General features: G+C 38.4%; 2 protein-coding genes across 2 annotated transcripts in view; both read right to left on the bottom strand.

Annotated features, from left to right (window-relative positions):
* LOC139454193 (uncharacterized) overlaps window positions 1-22,276 on the bottom strand; it is a 182,715-nt gene that overhangs the window by 120,218 nt on the left and 40,221 nt on the right. The gene's annotated exons all lie outside the window — the stretch shown is intronic.
* Window positions 16,999-18,090, bottom strand: LOC139444241 (uncharacterized). The gene is made up of 2 exons (XM_071225167.1): window positions 17,963-18,090; window positions 16,999-17,650 (listed from the first exon to the last, which is right to left on the bottom strand). The coding sequence occupies exons 1-2, from the start codon at window positions 18,088-18,090 to the stop codon at window positions 16,999-17,001; spliced, it is 780 nt and encodes a 259-aa protein (XP_071081268.1).

Below are 22,276 nucleotides of genomic sequence, written 5' to 3'. Positions count from 1 at the left end.
TTTTGTTTACAATTAATTACACCGAAAGTTGCTAATTTTTAGAAATAAAGGAACATGAGTGTTTTCCTTTCGTCAGCAAACAAAAAATTATGATCAAATAGGAAAAATGATGAAATTATAAAGAAAATATCGGACTGCATGCCACTCAACGTGAAGTGCCAAAAGTCAACAATGGCCGTTCCTGGTAGATGTGTGCCGAGAAGTTTGGCCGAAACTTTTTTAACTCGCGATATTTTCTTTTTGAGGTAAATAAATGACTGAACGTTTTGATATTGAGCAAGCTGAGCATTTATGCATGTCATACGTAATTTAAATGTTACGCAAAGCCTTCTTGGTAAATAGATATGGCGAGTTTTATTTTGGGGTGTTGTTATGCTATTCGCCTGTCGAATGGGTTCGACATCAGATGCACGGGGATGGACACCTCTGTCGAATGGGTTCGACGTTAGCGTGCAGAGCTTTAAAGAGGTGTAGGTGGTAGGTCCATTAACAGTATAAACCTTTACATGGATAAAAAATTATGTTCTTAAAACTGTATTTTTTCCGCAAGGATGCATGACCTATTCTATATTAATCAATAAGAAATTAATGGACAAATGTTTTTATTCCCTGATGTGTGTAACTCATTTGTATAAGTTATCAATAGTCTTCGGAATTGGGAGTAGTGTATGAGAACGCAATTCCCAGTGGTGCCTGAATACACTTTTTTTTCTAGATTCACCCCGATTTTGGTCCTCAGTTCATCTGATTCATACAAAATAAAGACTTGCGTTCGTCCGTAAATGCCTGAAATGCTGAGTGTTAACAGCGGCCATCACAGTCTCTGTTTAGCATTTAGCATTCAGGATTAAATATATGAAAATACATATCGCTTTGATGTGCTTATGAAAACGGAATAACTTTCCTCAAAACGAAGTAGAAACCAGGTGATACACGGATGATACATACATGTAAGGAAGAGAATTTATGGATGGTAACTTTATTATGAGGAACACAATGTTTCGAAGTAATATTTACTCTTTCATCAGATGAAGGAGTAAGTATACACTCCAAAACATTGTGTTCCCCAAGTTAAAGATGCCTTCCTTATGTGTTGAACTTGTAAATGATTTTCAAAGACATGATCCATAGACGGTTTTAAAATGATAGGTCAAATACTGAGTTGTTTATCTGTTCCACATAGTGGTAAGTTGTAAGATGATTTTCTGCTCGTTAATCAGACAAACTACTGCTACACTTGGTTTGTGCAAAAGTTGATGCACGTATACACATGTCGTGTGTCTCAGATACGCGGGGTCTACTTATTTACTTTTTTAAAATTGGACTTTAACGTGCGTATTTCGCGCACGGGCCCGCCAGGCCATTTAGTGTTTGGTCGAAAAGTGTATGTCCGAGAAGGTGGGGCAACCTAGGGGGGCTTTTAGGGTTGTTTACTTAATTTGGATAACAAATTTGGAATTTTGAAATATGCCATGCAAAAGATGGAGGGGGGGGGGGGGGGACTAAATGTAGTTTTAGTAGATGTAGTTCTAAGTATGTTTTTGTAGATTTAGAATTTTAAGGTTTATTGGCAGCTTGTTTGTTGAACTTTGTTAGATGCGGCCAAGTAGGCCTGTTTTGATTAGATATATGCCTAGTGCTTTAAAGGTTTGTAAGTCATTTAAGGGGTTTAGTACCGTTGCTAGTGTCATTTGATTGTTGCAGTTTAGAGTGGATTGGAGTGTTGTTCTATGTTGCTGGTACTGTGTGCAATATAGTATTATGTGTGTTTTTTTAGTTTGGTGTAGGTGGGAGTTTAACTTAGTGTCGCCTGTTTGTAGTTTAGTTATTTCTGATAGTTATTTTGCCACTTTTGTATTACTTTTAATTTAATATTTTTACATTGGTAGGTTGATGCTTACTTCTTCTAATTTTAGTGCAGATTTGGCTGCTTTGTCTGCGTGTTCGTTGCCAAACACTCCAACGTGGGCAGGGATCCGTACTATTTCTATGTCTTCACCTAGTTTACGTAGATTGTTGGCGCTTTTGATTATCTGTTGTATTAGTTTTGGGCGTTTTTTGTGTTTTAGTTTTTTTATAGCCTGGAGCCCACTTAATGAATCTGAAAGGATTAGGGTTTTTGGTGACAGGGTCTGCAGATATAGTTGTGATTTGATGAATTCTTTATTCTCTAGACATTCAAGAGCGAACCAGACTGCAACATTATTCACAATGAATATACTGAGAATATCTACTCCAATAAAAAAAAGCACCCCACAGTTTATTATGTAACTTATAGCCAGACAACTCGGATAGTTAATTACATTGTCTACTCACAATGCTAAGCAGGTGCACGAAATAACAGGAAGAGTCATGCGTTATATAACATCATAAACGTGGAGGATGAAATCCACCTTCCAGCAAATTGTAGGAGTAGGGCAGATTCAGCTGTGCAGGCAATTGAATAGTAGCGTTAACCAGTGGCATTTAAGATGTTTTTACATTTAAGAACATATGTAATACTCATGGTCATTAGGACGGAAGCGCAACAGATATGAACGATATCAATAGGTTTGTGCGAGGAACAAGGATTACCATATATTTGTGACACAAGATCTACATGTATACTGTATTTTTCAGCGAGTATTTGTACGTGGGCCTATGGCCTTTATACTGAAAAATAAAGAATTGAATTGAAATAAAAAATTAAATTGAGTTGACACAAGATCATATTTCTTCGTCAGCAACATCTCACATATTCTGTGGTATCGTGTTTGCTTAGAATATAGAACAATGACTTCAAACACATTACACTATGCAGTCATTGTGTCGTCTTGTTCTAAACATTCCTTCACTGAAATAGGATTGCTACGCAGTATTTAATTAACTTGTTACGTTGATTTGAGACCAGAGAACATGTTATGTATCGATACCGGTTGTTTATTAATGTTCACTAAAGGAGGGAGGGCTACAATTGACAAGGACCTCTAGGCTACAGGTCATGAAAATATGTTTCTCATGTCGTTGTGTTTTGTTATACGTGTGCGCCTGCACTAATGAAGTAAGTGAATGTTAAGAAGACGAGATAGAATGTACCTGTATCATCCATCACACAAAACAATGTAGGTATGGTTTGACACTGTTTTAGAACGTTTTGTAAAACGGATAGGACAAAACAAGCCAGTGCTGGCTTCTGCTGCTGCCCCTCCGGCATTATCTGAATAAAAAGGTTATCATACTCATTGCCACATATTACGTTCTAAAATAGGAACATTTACAACGCGGGATTGTTTGCTCATTTATTATGTACCACACCATATATTTCAGGAGTGTAGGACATTTCCCCCACACCGACAGTCCCCTACTCGGACAATATCCCGTACTGACATTTCCTCACATTGAATAAATTAATAATTTATATTACAGTTTGACAAACTATTATAATATAAACATGAAAAGTCATCATCACATGCCAAGATCACTACATGTCACCAGCTGGAAGTGACATGGGAAATAGATTTTACTCTTTGTTCAGCTGTCCTTCATTTAAAGACACATTTGACAAAAAAAAAAGCACGAACTGGTTGAGTGACCTCCTTTCATCAGGTTGAAAGGATTACCCACAGAGAAAGAAAGGATTAGAAATCGACATACCATTACGTATTCACTACCAACGTCCTCTAATATTAAACTGATACCCTTGTTATCCCCTAATGAGATCTTGTATACTTTGTCACACCCGGTAATTGTTAAGACCACAAATCCTATCTACAGCCAGGCAATCTATACATGTTTCCAATACACTGTTATAATTAGTGGTGAATGCTAGAAAACACATTCTGGAAGATATCCTGAGACGCCTCCAAATGTCCACTTCATAATACTTACAAAAAGTGATATTCTACAGTAATAACATTTGAAGGCTAATCCACAATTACCATCGCATTAATTGTTACGGAGTGGTGACCAGCATTCGTAAATGCAAAAATTGCAAAAATCAAACTGCCGAGGATAGAATGCACATTAAAGCGAGCTGCAATCTTCTTTCTGATATTAGATATTCGTTAAGGAGATATTCATAATAATAAAAATTATTATCAAAATAAATCAACTAAATTATCTTTTTTTAAGTCTTAAATATTCTAGAATATGTCCCTAACTTACGTTAAGCATCCGATAATTATAGTTATGATTCACCCAATATGCTGCTGATAAGACAATAATATTTGAATGCGCCCCGGATTTAATCGGAGCATATGCTAACGTTGTATAGAGGTCTGACGTAAATTGACTATCGCCTGTCTGTAAAGTGTGACCCTCATGACGCCCTTATTTATTGCCACTGTCTTACATAAACCATTCGAGTGACCCCGGTTTTCATTTCGTGTGACGGTGAGGCATTAAAACATTCATACACCCCTCACGTACTTTGACTCGTCACGGGCGCGAAGCTTTAGTGACAATACCCTAATTACTTCATGATATGCATGACGATGACTGAGCGGCAACAGTCGGTTCAAATGTGTGCCTTTGTTGTCTAAGCGTACGCTTATACACCTCGTCATGTTTAAAGAACAGTTAACATTTTAGATATAATGGACGGTTTACTACCGAACGTAACGTAACCACACAATCCTTCCGACTCCCAAACAACCAATCAATATTCACAGCAGAACTAATGGGCATGGCCTCAGCCCTCCATAATCAAGAATCCACAGTAATGAAAACGCCGATAATGCAGTTAAACTATCCCTCAAAATCCCAGAAATAAGCTTAAACTTACCCATCTCAAAATCAGAAATTAAAAGTGTAAACAAGCAAAAAATCACACAAAAATGGCATAACCTATATCTAAACTCAAATAGCCAAATCAAAAAAGTGCTCAGCAAACCACTAACTAAACCAAAAATTCTCCATCCATCAAAAGAAATCGGCAGAGTAATCACTAAACTCCAAACAGGACACACCAACCTAAATAACCAACTAAAAAAAATTTAAAAAAAACACACTACAGGTAACTGCCCACACTGCAAACAACCAGAAACCCCAGAACACGCACTCATCCACTGCACACACTACCTAACACATCGAACCGCATTACAAACCACCCTCAATCTAAACAAGGCTCTCGCTCTAGAAGCAATACTAAACCCACAAAATAAACTAGAAAACTTCAAGGCCTTAGGCGTATTCTTAATCAAAATGGAACTAATAAAACGCATCTAAAAACACATTAACCTACCAAATCAAAATCACATAAACAAACAAACATCCACCATACCCAGCTCCCTTAGTTCTCCTCCCTAACCCCATCGGCATCTATTCCAAATCTCAAAATTCCCAAATTCTATATAAGCAACCCCTAAACCCCCCTCTTGGGTTGCACAGACCACTTTCGCCCCTTTCGGAAACGCATTAAATGGCCTGGCCGGGCCCGTGTGCGAAATACGCATCAGTCGGAAAGCGCATGTTAAATCTCCAAAGTAAGTAAGTAAGTACCGAACGTAACGGTTGTCACATGCATGATGATCAAGTCAAGGATACATAAGCGATGGTCCTGAAGCGATAATTCAAATACGAATGTACATATGTTGCACTTTCTAAATAAGCACATTTACATTTATAAGCTAACATAATTTGACACAGTGTCATGATATTGCTGAATGGTTGCTTGGCCACCCATAGCAGGCGTTGGGTGGTCTGCAGGGCGTTATCAGGCGCCCTATTTTTTCTTCTTAGGTGTCAGGCGACCCCCGGCATTCAACTGCATGTAGCTTTTTGTTCCGTCTATAAATGCGTGTCTGGTCGGACCCCGCTTACTTTTATTAGAATGCCAGCCTTCGACCTGGTTGGTTGTTTGGGATCCTGTGGAGCTGAAACCTCTGCTCACCATCTTGAGCCTCGCTCACTTGCCTGTGAGACGCTTCCTATAATCCTCTATTGTTTTACCAATCAACACGCTTCATTGGCTTTTGACACTGTTTCTGGTAAATATTCCCTGGATGGAGAAGACATTGGCGACATGGGTTCCAAGCATCGTTTGATATTTGTAAACAATTCAATTAATTAATTTGAGCTCGAACATATGTTTAAGAAAGTAAGAGAGGTTCTGATTACTCATGGTGTGTTATCGGATATGTTGACAGATGGATTCAAACTTAAAATGGTATATTTCGAAATTCAAGCGTCTATACTGACTGCACTAACACCCGCCAACAATGTTAGTGAAATATTTAATATGCTACAGTTTCATAATAAAAGCGACACAATCCTTTCCAATTCAAAAGAAAATCTCTGCTAAAAGCATTCCGACTGTATCGTGAGCATGTGTTTATAAATCACTATCAAATAGTGATAGTATCGGGCGTTCGTGAAACGTTAATTCCATGTAAGTGGAAAATAATACAACACAATCTTCTTGCCTCCTACCATCCCAGATAATATTTCCACCGGGCCCCTTTCAAGGATGTTCTTTTAAACACATACATGCGTATCTAAAGAAAGAAGTCTGTGTATTGCTTTAATAATAAATATTGCATATATTTAAGGCAAAGCATTAAACTGACACTTTTGCTACGTACACGTGTCACAAAATGAACCCGTTAGACCACTTCAGGAAGCTCATCGGATGTCGTTATTTGGAAATACCCCTGGTGGTTATAGTTTATAATAAGAAAAGTATCCCTTCAGTGAAAGCATTTTCGGATTTCGGATTGCGTGGGTAAACTACTCCCTAGTTGTCATCCATGTTTTCTGGTATAAACCTAAACTTGTGTATTTGTCGTAATTCAATTGATGCTCAGTTAATTTATTACAGGTATAATTACTGGAGGCACCACTCAGATTACCTGATAAAGGTTCCCATTAGGCATTTCGTGTGTCTGGGGTACTTATTCAATTCAAATCCAGGTTTAAACCGAATCCCGGTTTGAAGTGAGGTGAAATTTATGTCATATAATATGCACGTTTCAGCCCAGCAAGAGGAGTGATCACCATCATTCCTCGCCATCAAAGGATCAGCAGAAATTACATTGATTGAATAATCACTGTTATTTTGCACAGTGGATTTGTCAAAAGTAAGCGTTTTCATGTGTATGTTTACTAAAGCAGACGGAATACCCCAATATCTGGGCGTGAAGTGCCGATGTGAAAACAACATACTTTGTTCAAAGCTGATATAACGTTGATTGATTGCTCATTGTTATCTAACTCAATGGATTTTTTTAAAGAACCGTGGACATTATGAAAACAGTTGTCACGTGGGCTTTCTCAGCTGACCTTTGAGACTTGACACCTATGTGAAACAACTGAAACAAACTAAGTGATCAGTTGAGAAACCAAACACGGGTTATGATATCCCGAAACGATAAATATATTTTGAAATATTTGATTGTTACAGAGACACGTGACATCCAGTAAGTTTCTTTGTACAGCTGCAGATGTGTGGAATATTGTTCCTTTATGTGAATATTTACGGTTGCATTCCTCGAACAAGGCAGCTGACTAAAAATATACATATAACTTTGGTAGGTTGTAATTATGATATTTGCATTTTGTTTTTATTCATTTGCTTTAGCATTGAACAGAATCATTCTTGTTCCTCTACGTCTTGGTTGAGAAGTTCTTGATGCCCGATAGACGTTGTTTGTCACAAGTCTTTTCCTTTGTATGCGTGTGTATGTTACAGTCAATGTGTAAAATATGATTCACTCAGGCAATTTATAGAATGTCTAAATATTTCAGGCGATTGACTGAAAAATCTGTTCATTTATTTAACAGATTGACTAAAAATGACTAATACTGTCAAAAGGGCTTAAAAACATCACAATAGATTAATTATGCTGGGATTAGAATCCAAACAATATAGAAATGTACTTTTAATATCCTTACATTTTCAGTCACTTGGTGATGATATTAAACATAAAAATGTTTGGATTTCGTCATCATAATAATACAGATGGGCATATTTTTCAGTCAATTTGTGAAATAACTGAATATTTAGGCATTTAATAAATTTCCTAAGTGAAACGTTTGCACATTTTGACTGTAAAAAAATAAACACCATAAAATAAGCAATGGGCAGGTGAAATATTTTCTTTGTGTTGCAAGTCAAAATAGTGTAAACGAAAATCACACAATTACCAAGCAAGTGACTTATCAAAACACCGTCACCATTAATGATGCTACCCACAAAGATACCTACATTTCCTTATTATTTCCAAAACTGTTTATCATTTTGTTGATAAATGTGACCATACACCCTTATACTGTCAATAAAAGTGACAACTGCGCTTACGAATGGCGCAGCACAGGCCGCGAACTAGTCTAGATCTCTGCTATATCATCCGGGTACTCACGGGGAAAAACAATAACAAAGGCAACAACTCTCGGGGAATTGCTTTAGGTAATTGCCCATTTAAAGTATTCAAGTTATATCACGGCGTGTCAGCTTAATGTGGGAGGAAAGCCCAAAAGGATGCAGGTCTCGGACGTTTACCACTTCGGTGAAACCCACGAGCAAGGGCATGGTGCTGACAAACCTAGAAACTTAATTGGGGCGAACCGGGTTTCGAACCCACAATCATAGGTTTCTGGCGTGCCCAAGGGACGCAACTATGCACAGCGAATCGCAACGCCTAAGACGACTGGGCCACCCGTGCCCCCCACTGATATCAAAATCGGGGGGCCATGTTATAAATCCTGAAGACGCTCAAATAGCAGTTCATGGAAGATTTACATTCTCTCATTAATTCTAAGAAATGTACTTGAAAAAAAAAATTTGATTAAAATTTCCCAATCAAATCTAGTTATAATCAGCCTGATAAGTCTATGTAAATACATACATGTATATTCTAGTGTCTTCCTCTAAAACACGAAACCAGCTCTTCCCTAAGTTTATTTCAGAAGCTTCGTATAAAGTTGTGTTATTTCAATGTGGTAACTGTACATGTATGTCTTTGACTTGCAAATACCTGACTTGCATTTGCATGTGTTTGTGGTGGATACGCTCTAACCTGATTCATGAGTATGATTCATTAACACATGCTTATGATATAGTCGGAATGGAATGGAAAAGAAGTAAATTATGGAAATGGTTTTGTTTATTTTGTTTCCTATAAAAAGAGTATTCTTTTACAATGTTAATAGTCGTCCACACATCAAGAACTGTGTAATACAAATACCTAACGACGTAATATTTGTGAAGGACTTCATTTACCATAGGAAATCTTTAATAACCAAACGATTTTGTCCAGACTATTTCACATTATATTCAGAATGAAACTTATCACGAAACATTATGGGATACTAGACATGCACAAAACATTAGTTGGTTATGAGGTTTCCTGACGGTCATTTTGGCCGACACATGATAGTGTTTGATTCTGTTCTGTCTTATTTGTTGCCGTGAAAATCACCTCAGCTAATGTGTGTACGAGTATTTGTGATTGGAGTCATGACCACAAGATCACCTTACACTTGAAGTCTAAATAAAGTATAGATATCAGTATTTGTAAAAGGAAAAGAAGCTTTACACTATGATCTTAAATAATGCAGAGTAGCATGCCATGGAAAACGTAACTCAAAATCAGTCAAGGAAAACAATACAATATATTGTTCCGTGCATTTAGCACAACTGTCACAAGATAGCGTGACTATTCTGTCTCGAAAGCGTCGCGATAGTGCCGTGAAAGTGGCGCGATAGTGCCGTGAAAGTGGCGCGAAAGTGGCGCGATCTTGTAAAATGTTATCGAGAAAATGGCGCGAAAGTGTCTCGAAAGTGGCGCAATAGTTTCGCGTTTATGGCTCAAAGGTGGCGCGATAATTCCGCGTTAGTGCCGCAATAGTGGCGAGAAAATTTCGCGAAAATAGGGGTAGTTACTTATGAAATGTAGTGTATGTATTAAATGCTAAACAATAATTATACGAAATGTTGTATTAATATTACACCATGATAACTTATAAAAGCACTTGATGTGGATCTAATTATTATAGGAAAACTTAGTATAAATGTTATATCATGATACTAACAACGCGTGTCTGTCCGACGTTGATTAATGAACAATTTGCATACTCGTATATACAAGAGGCCGACGTATGGTTCTCAGTAGGAAGTGACAACTTGGAGACGATGGCTTGCAGTATATACAGTTTTACTTTATACATGTAGATAGATACATACAAATGACACCATGTGCCAAGTCAGCACATAGTGGTAGTGGTTGTTGTCTTGGTGCCCCGGAGCACCCAGCCTAACCCTAGCTAGGCTAAGGGTAAGACCTTTCTTTTCTCCTTCCTACTCTCCTCTCTGGACCAAGGCTTATATAGCCAAGGTTACCTGACATTTAGTAAGTAATAATTATAAATGTAAACAGTAAATCATCAGTGACATACTTGCACATCCTGTTCAGGATGGCAGACGGTCGATGTACACAAAAATGGGGATTAACAAATAGGATTAGCATCTAATAAATAACAGCAATTAAGTGTTTCAAGGCATATAGATATCATGGCTCCAGGGTAATGAGCCTTTGCAATCAAATGTTCTTCAGACAATGGATGTCGTAAATCAGTCGCTATGACAATACAAACACCAATATTTAGTGTCCATACACATAATCATTGTGGAAAAAATAGGTACAAAATATAAAAATATAACTTAATATTTTAGAAGCTGTGAACAGCTGTAAATAACTAAACATTAACAAATCTTTAGTAGTATAAGAAATGACAGTTCTGCCGCAACTACACTGGAGCCAGATATATACCCAATACTGCTACTACAGAGGGAATTTTTTATGCAAAAATGATGATGCGATTCAACGATCGTCATGAGACTAAACTAAATTGTAATGAAAGTATTCTCTATTATTTTTACTCATATGCATACCATTATTTTGAACAAAGTGATATTCAACATTTTCACTAAGTTCTTCATTCATTTTACTAGGAGACCAGATTATATACACTTTTTGTTAACATTATTATAGACTTATGTAATCATTCGTTTAAATGTGATCAAGCAATCTATTTTTAATCTCCAACCAGTTCTTTGGCATGGAATAATTGATGCGCTTGTTGTCTCCCCTGTTCTATGAACTTTTTTCTCTCGTCTTCGCTAATACCACTGGTCTTATGAGAATTTGGACAAATCTCCTGCTTCATTGCGCTGTAATTGGATAGTTCTGACAACACTAAACGAAACTCATCCTTGGATATCTTACAATCAGCCAGTGCTGTTGAAATATGATCCTCAATGCTGTTCAACTTTGCTTCGGCGAGTATCCGAACATTATAATGTTTTAATGCTTTCTTTTGCAACTTACAAGAAATAAATTTTATCGCTATTCCTGCCAGTCCTGAGACTCCGGCTGCTACTTACATACCAAGTATGATAAGCGCAGCAATTATAGTTGATAATAAACCAACACCGGCTACACCGAGTCCCATGCAAGCTTTTACAAGCGCAGTGTCAACTCCGTCGAGAGCATTCACAGCTCTGCGATACTTTTTATACAATTGAAGTCTCAACTCTCTCTCCTTCTCTATTCGATGTTTTATGTCGCTTATTTGATGTAATCGAAATCCATCAACAGTATCCATCTTTTCAGATGCTTCATCGAGCGCCGGATATAAACCGATAATGTATATTATTATATCATATAATAGTCTATAATTGATCTTGCTTAAATGTTTTGAGAGTATACGTCAACCTAATTAGATGTATATTATGTGGCATAAATATCTTAGTAAGCGAAATGCTGTCACCTTTATTAACTTGGACCACCTCAAGGGTTGCAACGGGTGATACTCCCATATAAATAATACTGCAACGTTGACGCTCGTGTTTCTTAAGCCATTTAATTGATAGACCTGGTAATATCTCGAAGGCATCTTCTGGTGCATCTCCAAACAAGACTTCAATAATAATTGTAGAAAGATCAGGTATATCATTCAAGTTCTGTTTTATATCATTGAATTCAGTAAACAAATTTAAACATTTTTTAATCCTGGACGACTCAATAACATATGACCTGTGTTTTCCGGTAGGGGAGCGACTAACACACTCTTTCATTTTGTGGGGATATAAGCCCTGAGTACCATCCCACTGTTTATTATCTTAGTTAAATTATGTCCCTTACCCGTCATCACATATGGTGGGGTAATGACGATATTCAATAGCCACTCGATTTTTGCTTCGACCATAGTCCATTTATTATCATTGTTGCGAGAAAGATTGTATGAAGTGTTTTTATTGAGTCTACTAACGCCGACATCACTTAAATCTCCTAGATTAGCTGTGAATACAATTTCTTTCCGCTTGTATACATTATCTTGTAAGTTTAAAGCGCCATTGGTACCGGGTTTAACGAATCCTACTGTGTCTCCAAGATCGGAAATTGCAATTGTATTACCTTGTCTGAGTGTTCCAGGGCCTGATGAATCAACCATTATTTATAATATGGAGCGTTACACACAAGAAATTTTGAGGCCTGAAATAATACCCCGCTTTAACTTTTTATATTGTAATGATGAGAAAGATTCCGTTCTACCGCTATTGCATTTTTCATCTTTGACTGGAATAACTCTAGGCAGAGTTGAAGGACTTTTGAGTTGAATATTATCCATTGTACTGATCTGATCAAGATGGATGCACAACTCTTCATAGGGAACTAAATCGGGTAATTTAACTCCATGCAATGTTTTGTCGGGTAATATATATTCTCTCGGTAATCCAAGTGTATTAATTCCTAAGTTCCTGTGAAGATATATATCCTTTTCTCCAGCGTTTAAAATCAGCATCCAATTCGACTCATTTTGTGTGAGACTAGCTCCCAAACGCTTAAAAATTTCATCATTGAGTGAGCATACGCTGTAATACCCATCAGATATAGCGTGCCTGTCGCCACCTAGTATTGATATATTATTTTTTCTCGCAGCACTTATATTGGTCCACAGCGGGTAATACGTTACATCCCAGAGAGCGACTTCAAGTTGACCAGCCGAGTTATTGATAGTATGAAGCAGTTGAATAGACTGGCCATTTGTTATTCCTGTGAGTGTAACATACATATTAAATATACAAAGATACTATATCATAACTTAAATATGAAATCAACTTTTTTAGTAAGTACCTCTGGTGCTAAGTGTTTTGTTCATTTCCCTGATATCTTTGAAAAATACAGGGTCACGGCAACTAGCGATAAAATGGTGTATGATTGGTTCCACAATCCAATGCACTTTTGGCAAAACCAGTTAAACTTTGTCATATGGTGTGCCACAACAGGATGTGGTGTATCTCTTTATGCCCCCAGTTTTGATTATGGATGCGCAACTTAATATACAGAATGGAAGATTCGTGCAAGCGATCTATTAATAATCTTTTACCTAAAGAACCGCACTGTGCTATCATCTGCGGGCAAACGGGTTGCAGAAAAACAGCTTTTATTCTAGATATTTTACAAAATCATTATCGGAATGTTTTCGACCATATTATTATTCTGTGCCCGACTATAAACGTTAATAAAACATACCTATCGAGAGATTGGGTAATGAATGATCCCGGGGTGTACAAACTTGATCCGGGCAAGACTGTTTACAAGTATGTCACGAAAAATACAAAGGAGTATCAACCCTTTTCATAATAGAGGAATGCAGTGCTAGTAAAGAACTGACCAAAAAGAAAGATATACTTTCATATTTAGCATTCTCCGGACGGCATATGGAGCATAGCGTTTGGGTATTTACTCAAAAATACAACTCTGTCCTGAAAGATCTCAGAGAGCAGACCAAATGGGTAGCCCTGTTTCATTGCAAAGATCGAGATTCATTTGAGGAATGTCTACGCAAAAATGATGTTATTTCTACCAAACTCAAGCGAGATAAAGTCAGAAGCACTGTAAAACTTGTATTAAAAACCGATCAACGCGCTGCTTATGCAATTGCTTAGCAAAAATATAGCAAAATTATAGCAAAATTTAGCAAAATATAGCAAAAATACGATAAATTGAACATTAGCGGTTATTATGTCATAATGTGGTTTGAAATCCTCATTCTTTTGCAACAGTTTATTATTTCAGGCTGTATTGGATATGTCACATTTCATTATGTTAGACTTAAATATCTCCTTAGGTATTTCATTATGGAATGCGATGAACTTATCGAACAACTGCTCCAAGATGAGCCAGAACCTATGGTAGATAAATCTTTAGATAATCATAGAGAAAGACTCACGGTTTTGGTAGCCAGTGGAAAATGTTTCCAATATTTGGGGGAAATTATACCACTGAAAAAATTGATAACATGACCGACGAGGAAATTAAAAAACTATACGCGCGTTACGAGTCTAGACTGGGAGTTTCCATGACTAAAACAATAGGTTCGGCTATGTTACAACTTTACACAATTGTAGCTAGTACGTTTCTTCCTATCCCGGCAGAAAATCGCATGTATTTATGCAAATCTCTAGAGAAAGACCCATTCATCGAACACGCTATAAGCGCAGTAAGCTGTGAGTTTTATCATAAATACGGAATGTTCTTAGTGCCACTTACAACCGCTTTAATAACGGCTAGGTATTGTCAATTTAAACATACATGCCCACTTACTAGTAATGGAGATGGAAATACAACAAGTGACACCACAAGTGAACGACGAATCACAATCCCCAATTGCACCACAAACACCAGTGATTGTGGAAACACCACAAGCGATTGCACCACAAGTCAGAGTGACTAAGAATCCTCGAAAAGTCGCAGCTGGTAGGAAGGGAGCACTCAAGTACTCACGGAAATGAAAAAAACCTGTTTTTTCGACCTCAGATCTTAAATAAATGCAGTTAATATACAAAATATGTAAATATTCAAACAACTAAATTAGTACTAATTGGGCTGTGGCACAAATGCAGTGTATCAAATGTTTTTATGCCTTTTTACACGTAAAAGTGTGTAAAAATGTGAATAAAACAGACTATTGTGAAACAGGGCATAACCAGGTGTAAGTAGATCAAGGTGACCTATGACACCTTTACGACAGGTGAGAACAGGTGCATAATGCCTATAGTCTGTTTCTGCTATGTCAATTTGGACTTAGTTTTATTTTTGAATGTTGAAAGTGCCGACAAATTACTCCTGTAAAGTACATTTTGTATTGTTCACTGAGATCAAACTAGGAAATCCAGACTAGTACTTTTCCAGTTGTTTTGTTATTTCGTATTTACAGCTACGTAACACTTTGTGTCGAATTTTAAATTGAGAAAAACAGGTTTTTATCATTTCCTTGAGTACTTTAGCAAGGAAGACAAATGCCTACAATTCAAACAGTGAACATAGCCTGATTAAAACTTGGGTTCCCTATGTACTAGGGGTTGTTGCTATAGCATAACCGGGGAAGAGAAAACACCACAAGTTCAAAAATTAGATGAGGTTCAATTAGAGTTAAGCCTTCACGTAATGTTATAAAGCAATGAGTACTCCAGTTACAGAGGTAAAATGTTGGTAAAGGCAAACTATCATTCAGCAGTGTTCAGCGGCTTGGCCATTGGCTATGCCCGTATAGCTAAAATGATTACTAAAGCCTTAACCACCCAAGCTAGATTTTAATGGTTATGTTATCAGTATAATGGTTCTAGATGTAGGCTTAGCAATGGCTACAAAAGATATGTTCATCAAACAAGGGCTTATCCAAGAAAACATAATGAAGTAATTAAACATTTGAATATTTTATAAACATATAGTATGGCATTAATTGCGATGGTGGTTGGTGGAGCTATTGTTAATGCTCTAGCTTTTTCGAGGAGTAATTTTTTATTTTCTACTATGAGGGAATCAAACACTAAAGAAATTGAAGAGGAGCGTAAACGACATAATAAAGCATTAGAACAAATCGAAAAAGCCCAATCACAATGGGCCAGGTGCAGAATGGAGAGATTAGATTTTATTAATGGTGAACTGCGTAAACAAGTACATTCAATTCAAACGTTTAAGGATGTTGAATCTGCCGTGCACGAATACTTCCTTGTTTATGGAAAGACACTTGACCCAATATCAAGGCCAACACTCTCTCAGTTTTATACACAATCAGAGGCTCAGAAAGACCGTGAGATAACGTTTATAGTTTTGGGGTTGACTGGTGTGTCCATATTTAGCTACATTTTTGTGCAATGAAAACACGACAAAGGGTAAAAACAATATAATTTAATACACATTGAGATATATATGATATATACAAGGGGGCTGCTCAGTCGCACACAGAATGTCATGTGGACAGGTTTTAGTTCTAGGGCCGTGCCAGCCTGCGAGGATAGGGATACCCTGTGGGTAGAGAGGTGTAGAGGTACCAGATTTTTATGAGATTGAAGAATAGGGGTACCCTGCGGGTATGGAATGGGAACTGGTGGCTGCGCCGGACCATGTAGGTAAGGGATTTTTTAGGGCCCCAAGCCATGTAATGCTGCTGCCTGAGGCATGCAATGCCTTGAGACACCCAAACGAGGTTGTGTACGACCGAGTGCCCCCAAAGATGATTAATCGATACAAAATAACAAAACATGATAACTGCGAACTATAACATGAATAATATGGCATGGAGTCTGTATTGTAGATTAGGGTCCACATAAAGACCGCTGTGCGTTAAGCAGGGTATCTTCTGAAGTCTAATATATCTCTGAAAACAGTCTGAATGCCAGCAGCCCATTGTCTTAATTAGATGGTCTTCCACCCGGGCGCTAGCTGCGGTGGGGGCAGCTCCTATACGAAACGAGTGTCTGCTATACTTGTTTGAGTTAAAACCGGCCCTAGTCAGCACTCTGCTGAGCCAGGACAGAAACACTGCCCGAGTGATGGGCTGGTGTTGAGCATCCACGAATAGTGCATCCCAACTACAAGATCGCTGAAGAGTTCTGGTATGGAAGAGCTTCCTCAAACTTGAGAACGGGCACAAGCGACTATTAGAAAACAATATTATGGGAACCCCTACTTGAAATGGAGCCGTCTTGGAAGCTTTCAGCAGGAAAGTGCACTTTCACTTAACGTAGTCAAACTTGATGTCACTCAAACATATGTTAGTGCTGGGATCAAACCAGGCAGCACACATGATTTCTCGACATCTGAGAAACCCGAAAAAGGCAGTTAAGTACATGCATTCGATTTCAAGGTCATTTAACGGTCCTAGTACTCCTGCATGCAGTGTACACACAATTCGCAACAACACTGTGTAGGTGTTTGGAAGTCGTTTTCTTGGAGTAGGAGCTTGCAACTTCTTGTCACCTCTCATGATGGACTGCAATCTGTTCAACGCCCCGGATCCACGATAGTCGAATATTGTGGTAATGCCACGTTGCAGGTAAAAGAAAATCACCCCAGCTAGGTAGGTCTTAACAGTGATATGTTTCAACTGAAGCATGCTGTAACAATGGGCAATGAAGTACTGTAAATATACCTCGTTCACCAGAAGGAGTCTGTGATGGAATAGAGTTTGAAACAGTCTGAAAGTCAGCAAGAAATTTACATAACAGTTCATACCAGTCAAATACGCGGCCTCAGTACCCTTGCTGTTGACCGCGGACCACAGTCTGTTGAGATGCGCATTCAGGGCCACATTACTTGCTAGCTGGAGGGGCACTGGAGTGGGTGAGGTTGTGCATGTGGTGCCAGGGCTTGGAACATGGTGATCTGCAAATGAATCAGCAATGTTATTTTTCGAGCAAGGTACGTGATGGGCTAATACCACAAAGTTGCTGACTGCTGCTGTCCAAGTAAATCGGCGCATGAGGGACATGATACCTTTACATTTAGATCTACCCTTCTTGATGATGAAAACGGTAGCCTGATTATCACAATGAAAGAGCACACGCTTTTTCTCCCAGAGATGACCCCAGAGAATAGCCGCCAGGACGATCGGGTAGAGTTCCATGAAGGCCATAGACAAATCTCCAGACATACTACATAGCATTTTCTCCAACCATTTCTAAGCAAACCAGGCATCTTGGTAATAGCCCCCGTGTCCCACTGTAGCAGCCGCATCAGTGAAAAGCTCAATGTCTGTGGTAGGTGAGATGTGGAGGTCGTGGAAGAGGGAAATACCATTCCATTCTATCAAGAACTTGTTCCACATAGCTAAATCTTTTCTACAATCGCCTGACAAGCTAACAGAAGTGATGCAACTTATCAACTGTAGTGGAAAGTTCGAGCAAGCAGGAGACAAACGTCCTGCCTGGCACAATCACTTTGCAAACGTAGTTCAAGTGTACAAGCAGGGAGAAAAGTTCTCTCTTGGTGCAACTTCTCTTAGTGGAATATCTGCCAAGGAGCTCTGCTATGCGTTGCAGTTTATCTTGTGGTAACCTAGCAGTCATATGATTTGAGTCAAGAATGATGCCTAAATACTCGATCTCTCTGTAAGGGGTCCCTGGGTCTTATGGAGAGCTAGTGGAATGTTGAGTCTCTTGAAGAGAGACAGTTTAGTGCTCATGGTCGATTCAGCATTGTGGCCTGGAGGGTCAATGACTAAGAAGTCGTCCAGCAGGTGTAGCACATGAAGGAAGTCATGATTGTGTCTCAGAATCCCAAAAATTGCCTGAGACAGAGTGTCAAATATTTTGGGGCTAGATCGGCAACCAAAGGCAAGCCGGGTGTCGAAATAGTACAATCCTTCCCACTTGAACCCGAAATATGACCAGTATTCGGGTTCAAGTGGGATCTGATGAAAGTGTCAGTTATATCTGGATTTCACATGAGGGCCCTTCTTCCGAGCTGAATAATGATAGAAATGGCATTATCGAGTGTCACGTAGGAAAGAGAACAAGATGTCTTGTCAATTAGTTGGTTGATGCTTGGAATGTTATCGTCATCATGGGGGGCCAATAAGTCCAATATCAAATGTTTCTTCCGAGAATATTTTCCCTCGGCAAGTCCAAATGGACTAACCCTGTATGTGTCATAGGGTGACTTATGAAAAGGCCCAATAACGTACTGCTTGGCACATTCTTTCCTGACAGCTGCGGACACATCCACTGGATTTCTCCTGGCACTAAGGTTGTTGCGGCATTCCACTGTCAATTTAGGCACGGAGTCTAACATTGGATTGAATCCTGTCTCCAGGCCAGAAATGAGATAATCGAAGAAACACTTGTCTGGGTGGAATTGTAAGTCCGCCTTTAATCTCTCAATGTCAATGGGTGTTAACGTCAATGTCTGCTTAGCGCCCGCTCGTCTAAGACATAGTGTAGTCAATCCTTCTGCTCTTTCTTGTATTGTGTCTTGCCGTGCTTTCTTGAATGGCAAATGATGCAAGTATGTATGAAAGGACACTGTTGGCGGCTGCAGCCGAGATCATAAAAATTGTTACAGATCTCTTGTCCATCACATGGAACACAAGGTCTAACTCTTGAGTCTATGTACGTGGCATTACTGTCCACATTTCGTCGGTCATATGAAACATGTCTGTCTTGAGGCCTGACAATTGGTCAGCGAGCCATAGCTAAACTCGGGCAGATGTCAGTGCCGTGGGTTACACTTTGACACACTGAACACGTCCTGGTACGGCGCCCTGAGGAACACATGCTGTAGAGTTTTGAGTCTCTCATGTCCCATCGAATGATAACTTCTTTATGGTAGTTGTAGTAGCATGTCCCACCGTACAGAGTAGCAAGTTTGATCCCAGTCTGCTCGTGGCCATCCAGCTGTTTCCTTTTGGCATCATTGTTCTCACAATAAATGTCTTTGTAAATACCAAAGGCCTGGATAAACTCTCCGAGTGTCAGTGTCTTATTCGACCTGGGGTCATCTTTGAGCGAGTATTCATTTCCCTCAAATTCAGTTACTCTAGTATCTAAACTGTCCTGTTTAGGTAATGTCAACAAAGCCAAATTAACATATTTACCTTCCTGGATCTTTTTTCTTACGGTGGGGGACACTGTGTGGATATGAGGCAAGATGTCTGACGGAACCTCTGTTGAGTTGCTAGCGGGGGTCAGGAGAAAAGTTTCGATACCACGCAGGGTATTCGATGTAGGGTGGCCTAGTAGAGGCATCGTGCTGAACGATGGTTAAACTGCAAGATGGAGGCTGAAAGGAATTTACATAAATACACATGTGACGTCATTTCCTTAGCACTGCACATGCCCGGTAGTGAAAGATATCATGGGAGTATATAAGGAATTTATCTACATGTATGTTGGTTAACGATAGCAAGGCTATGGGAGAATAATACTAAAACAAAGGCAATTGGCCTGACAAGAGTGATAAAAAACAATTGTAACAATTTAATAGATAAACTGAGAACAAGACCACTGGAAGTGGTAGTGTAAACAATATGCCGCACGAGCACATGGGCAATGGATACAATTAAAAGATACTAGTTGTGAGTGGTAAAGTCTAAGGCGTTAGGGTTGAGATACTACAAGATGAACTGCATAATAATGACATAGATGGTATTATCATTGCACAGACAAAAATATTAAATTCACATATTATGCATAAGCTATGATCTATTACGCACTGAGTCTTATCAGCTATGACCCATCAAGTTGAGGTGTGATTTGCATTTAGACAAAGGATATGATAGGTGTATAACCATGAATCTGTGTAGATTCACACTCATGGGTAAACCAATTCAATGCAACCAATGTTGTGGAATTCATGCTTTTTACATCAGACAAGGAAATGTAAATTATACATGTTCTGTATGTGGGATAGGGGTCAAAGGTCGTTATTTTTTATGCAAGAAAACACGGTGCTGATAGGGCCAGGAACCAGATTATTTAAGCTAGGAAGAGAGATTACATCAACAAAAGGAATAGGTTGGCGAGAATATGTATTTAGATATATAAAAATATAACCATTTAGACATTTGACTCATTTTGCATATACCATTAAATCACAATGGTTTTCGTCAGAGTCTTGAACGCTTTGGCAAAACAATGTGGTCTATGTGGTTATTCTCGAATGAGAAAAGCTGAATTGATTGATTTACTCGGTTTGGATTACAACAAACCCTAGACTGTTATAGAACTCAAAGCTCAAGCGAAAAAAAGTGGGCTGAGAGGTTATTCTCGAATGAAAAAAGCTGAATTGATTGATTTACTGAATGTTGATGTTGATAAAAATGAACCCGTTGAGGTAAGATTTGTACCCACAGCCGGTGTTGGTAAATATCTAAGAGGTTGGAAGATGGATATTAATTCCAACATGTATGTTAATGATGTTAAGCCCATCGTATCGAGAAAAATTAACGAGGAGTTAGATGATTTAAATAGTATAAAATACCAGCTAACGGTTAAAATGTCATTGAGTAAAAATGACGCAGAATATACCAAACCTTATTTCCGGAGCAACCGAGCAGTTATAACCGATTCTGAGTCTATAAGCTCATCATTAGATCCTTCAATTCAGCGGATACAAGAAACTTTAGATCGCTGGAATAATAGAGGTTCAGGTTGGGGTGTGGATAGAATCGATAGTTTATATTTAGATATAGCAAATTATATGCCTTTCAAAGGTGGATCTTATATAGATTTACCCTCGTATTATAAAAAGAAAAAAGCCATAATTTATGTAAAAAATAAAGGCGATGACTGTTTAAGAATGATGATAAGATCTGCATTGTTTCCTGCTGATTCTAAAATTGCAAATAGACCTTCTAGCTATCCCCAAAATGACGGACTCAACCTTGATGGTATAGACAAACCTACACCAATGTTGCAAATTGATAAGGTTGAAAAGCAAAATAATTTAGCTATAAATGTTTTCAGACATTCTCCTAAAGGAATTGTTGTACACAGGATAAGCTCCGCTCCAGAACATATTCCCAGAATCAATTCACTTCTGATCGAAAAAGATGGCAAATATCATTTTACGTGGATAAAGAGTTTAAGCAGGCTATTATGCGATCAAACAAAACATGATGGAAAAAAATATTTCTGCGAAAGATCTATTAGAAGCGCATAAAGAAGACTGCAGAGGTGTTGGACAGACTGCTAACAGGATTGATATGCCTAAAGAGGGAAAAAATATACTAAAATTTGAACATTATTGTAATCAAATGCCCGTACCGTACATAATTTACGCTGACTTCGAAGCACTTATCAAACCTATACAAAATACCGAACATAATACTACATACAAAACTCAAGAACATATTCCTTGTGGGTTTGGATATATAGTTGTAAGGTATGATGGGAAAACAAACCCGCCCGTGATTTACAGAGGTCCCGATGCAGCGGAAAAGTTCCTAGAATATCTACAAAACAAAGAGAGAATAATCAGGGGAAATTTATCGCGTCAGAAACCCATGAGTATGA

This window comes from Haliotis cracherodii, unplaced genomic scaffold (assembly GCF_022045235.1).
Source record: "Haliotis cracherodii isolate W230 unplaced genomic scaffold, xgHalCrac1.p SCAF_10, whole genome shotgun sequence".
In the NCBI taxonomy this organism is placed as follows: Eukaryota; Metazoa; Mollusca; class Gastropoda; order Lepetellida; family Haliotidae; genus Haliotis; species Haliotis cracherodii.
Note: the sequence above shows the minus strand (reverse complement) of the source record. Positions and strands in the feature narration are given on the sequence as shown.

Coding starts and splice junctions, on each gene's coding strand:
- LOC139444241 (XM_071225167.1), bottom strand. CDS start 18,090: ATGTGGAACAAGTTCTTGATAGAATGGAATGGTATTTCCCTCTTCCAC. Junction 17,651..17,962: donor GGACACGGGGGCTATTACCA/AGATGCCTGGTT, acceptor TGATTCATTTGC/AGATCACCATGTTCCAAGCC.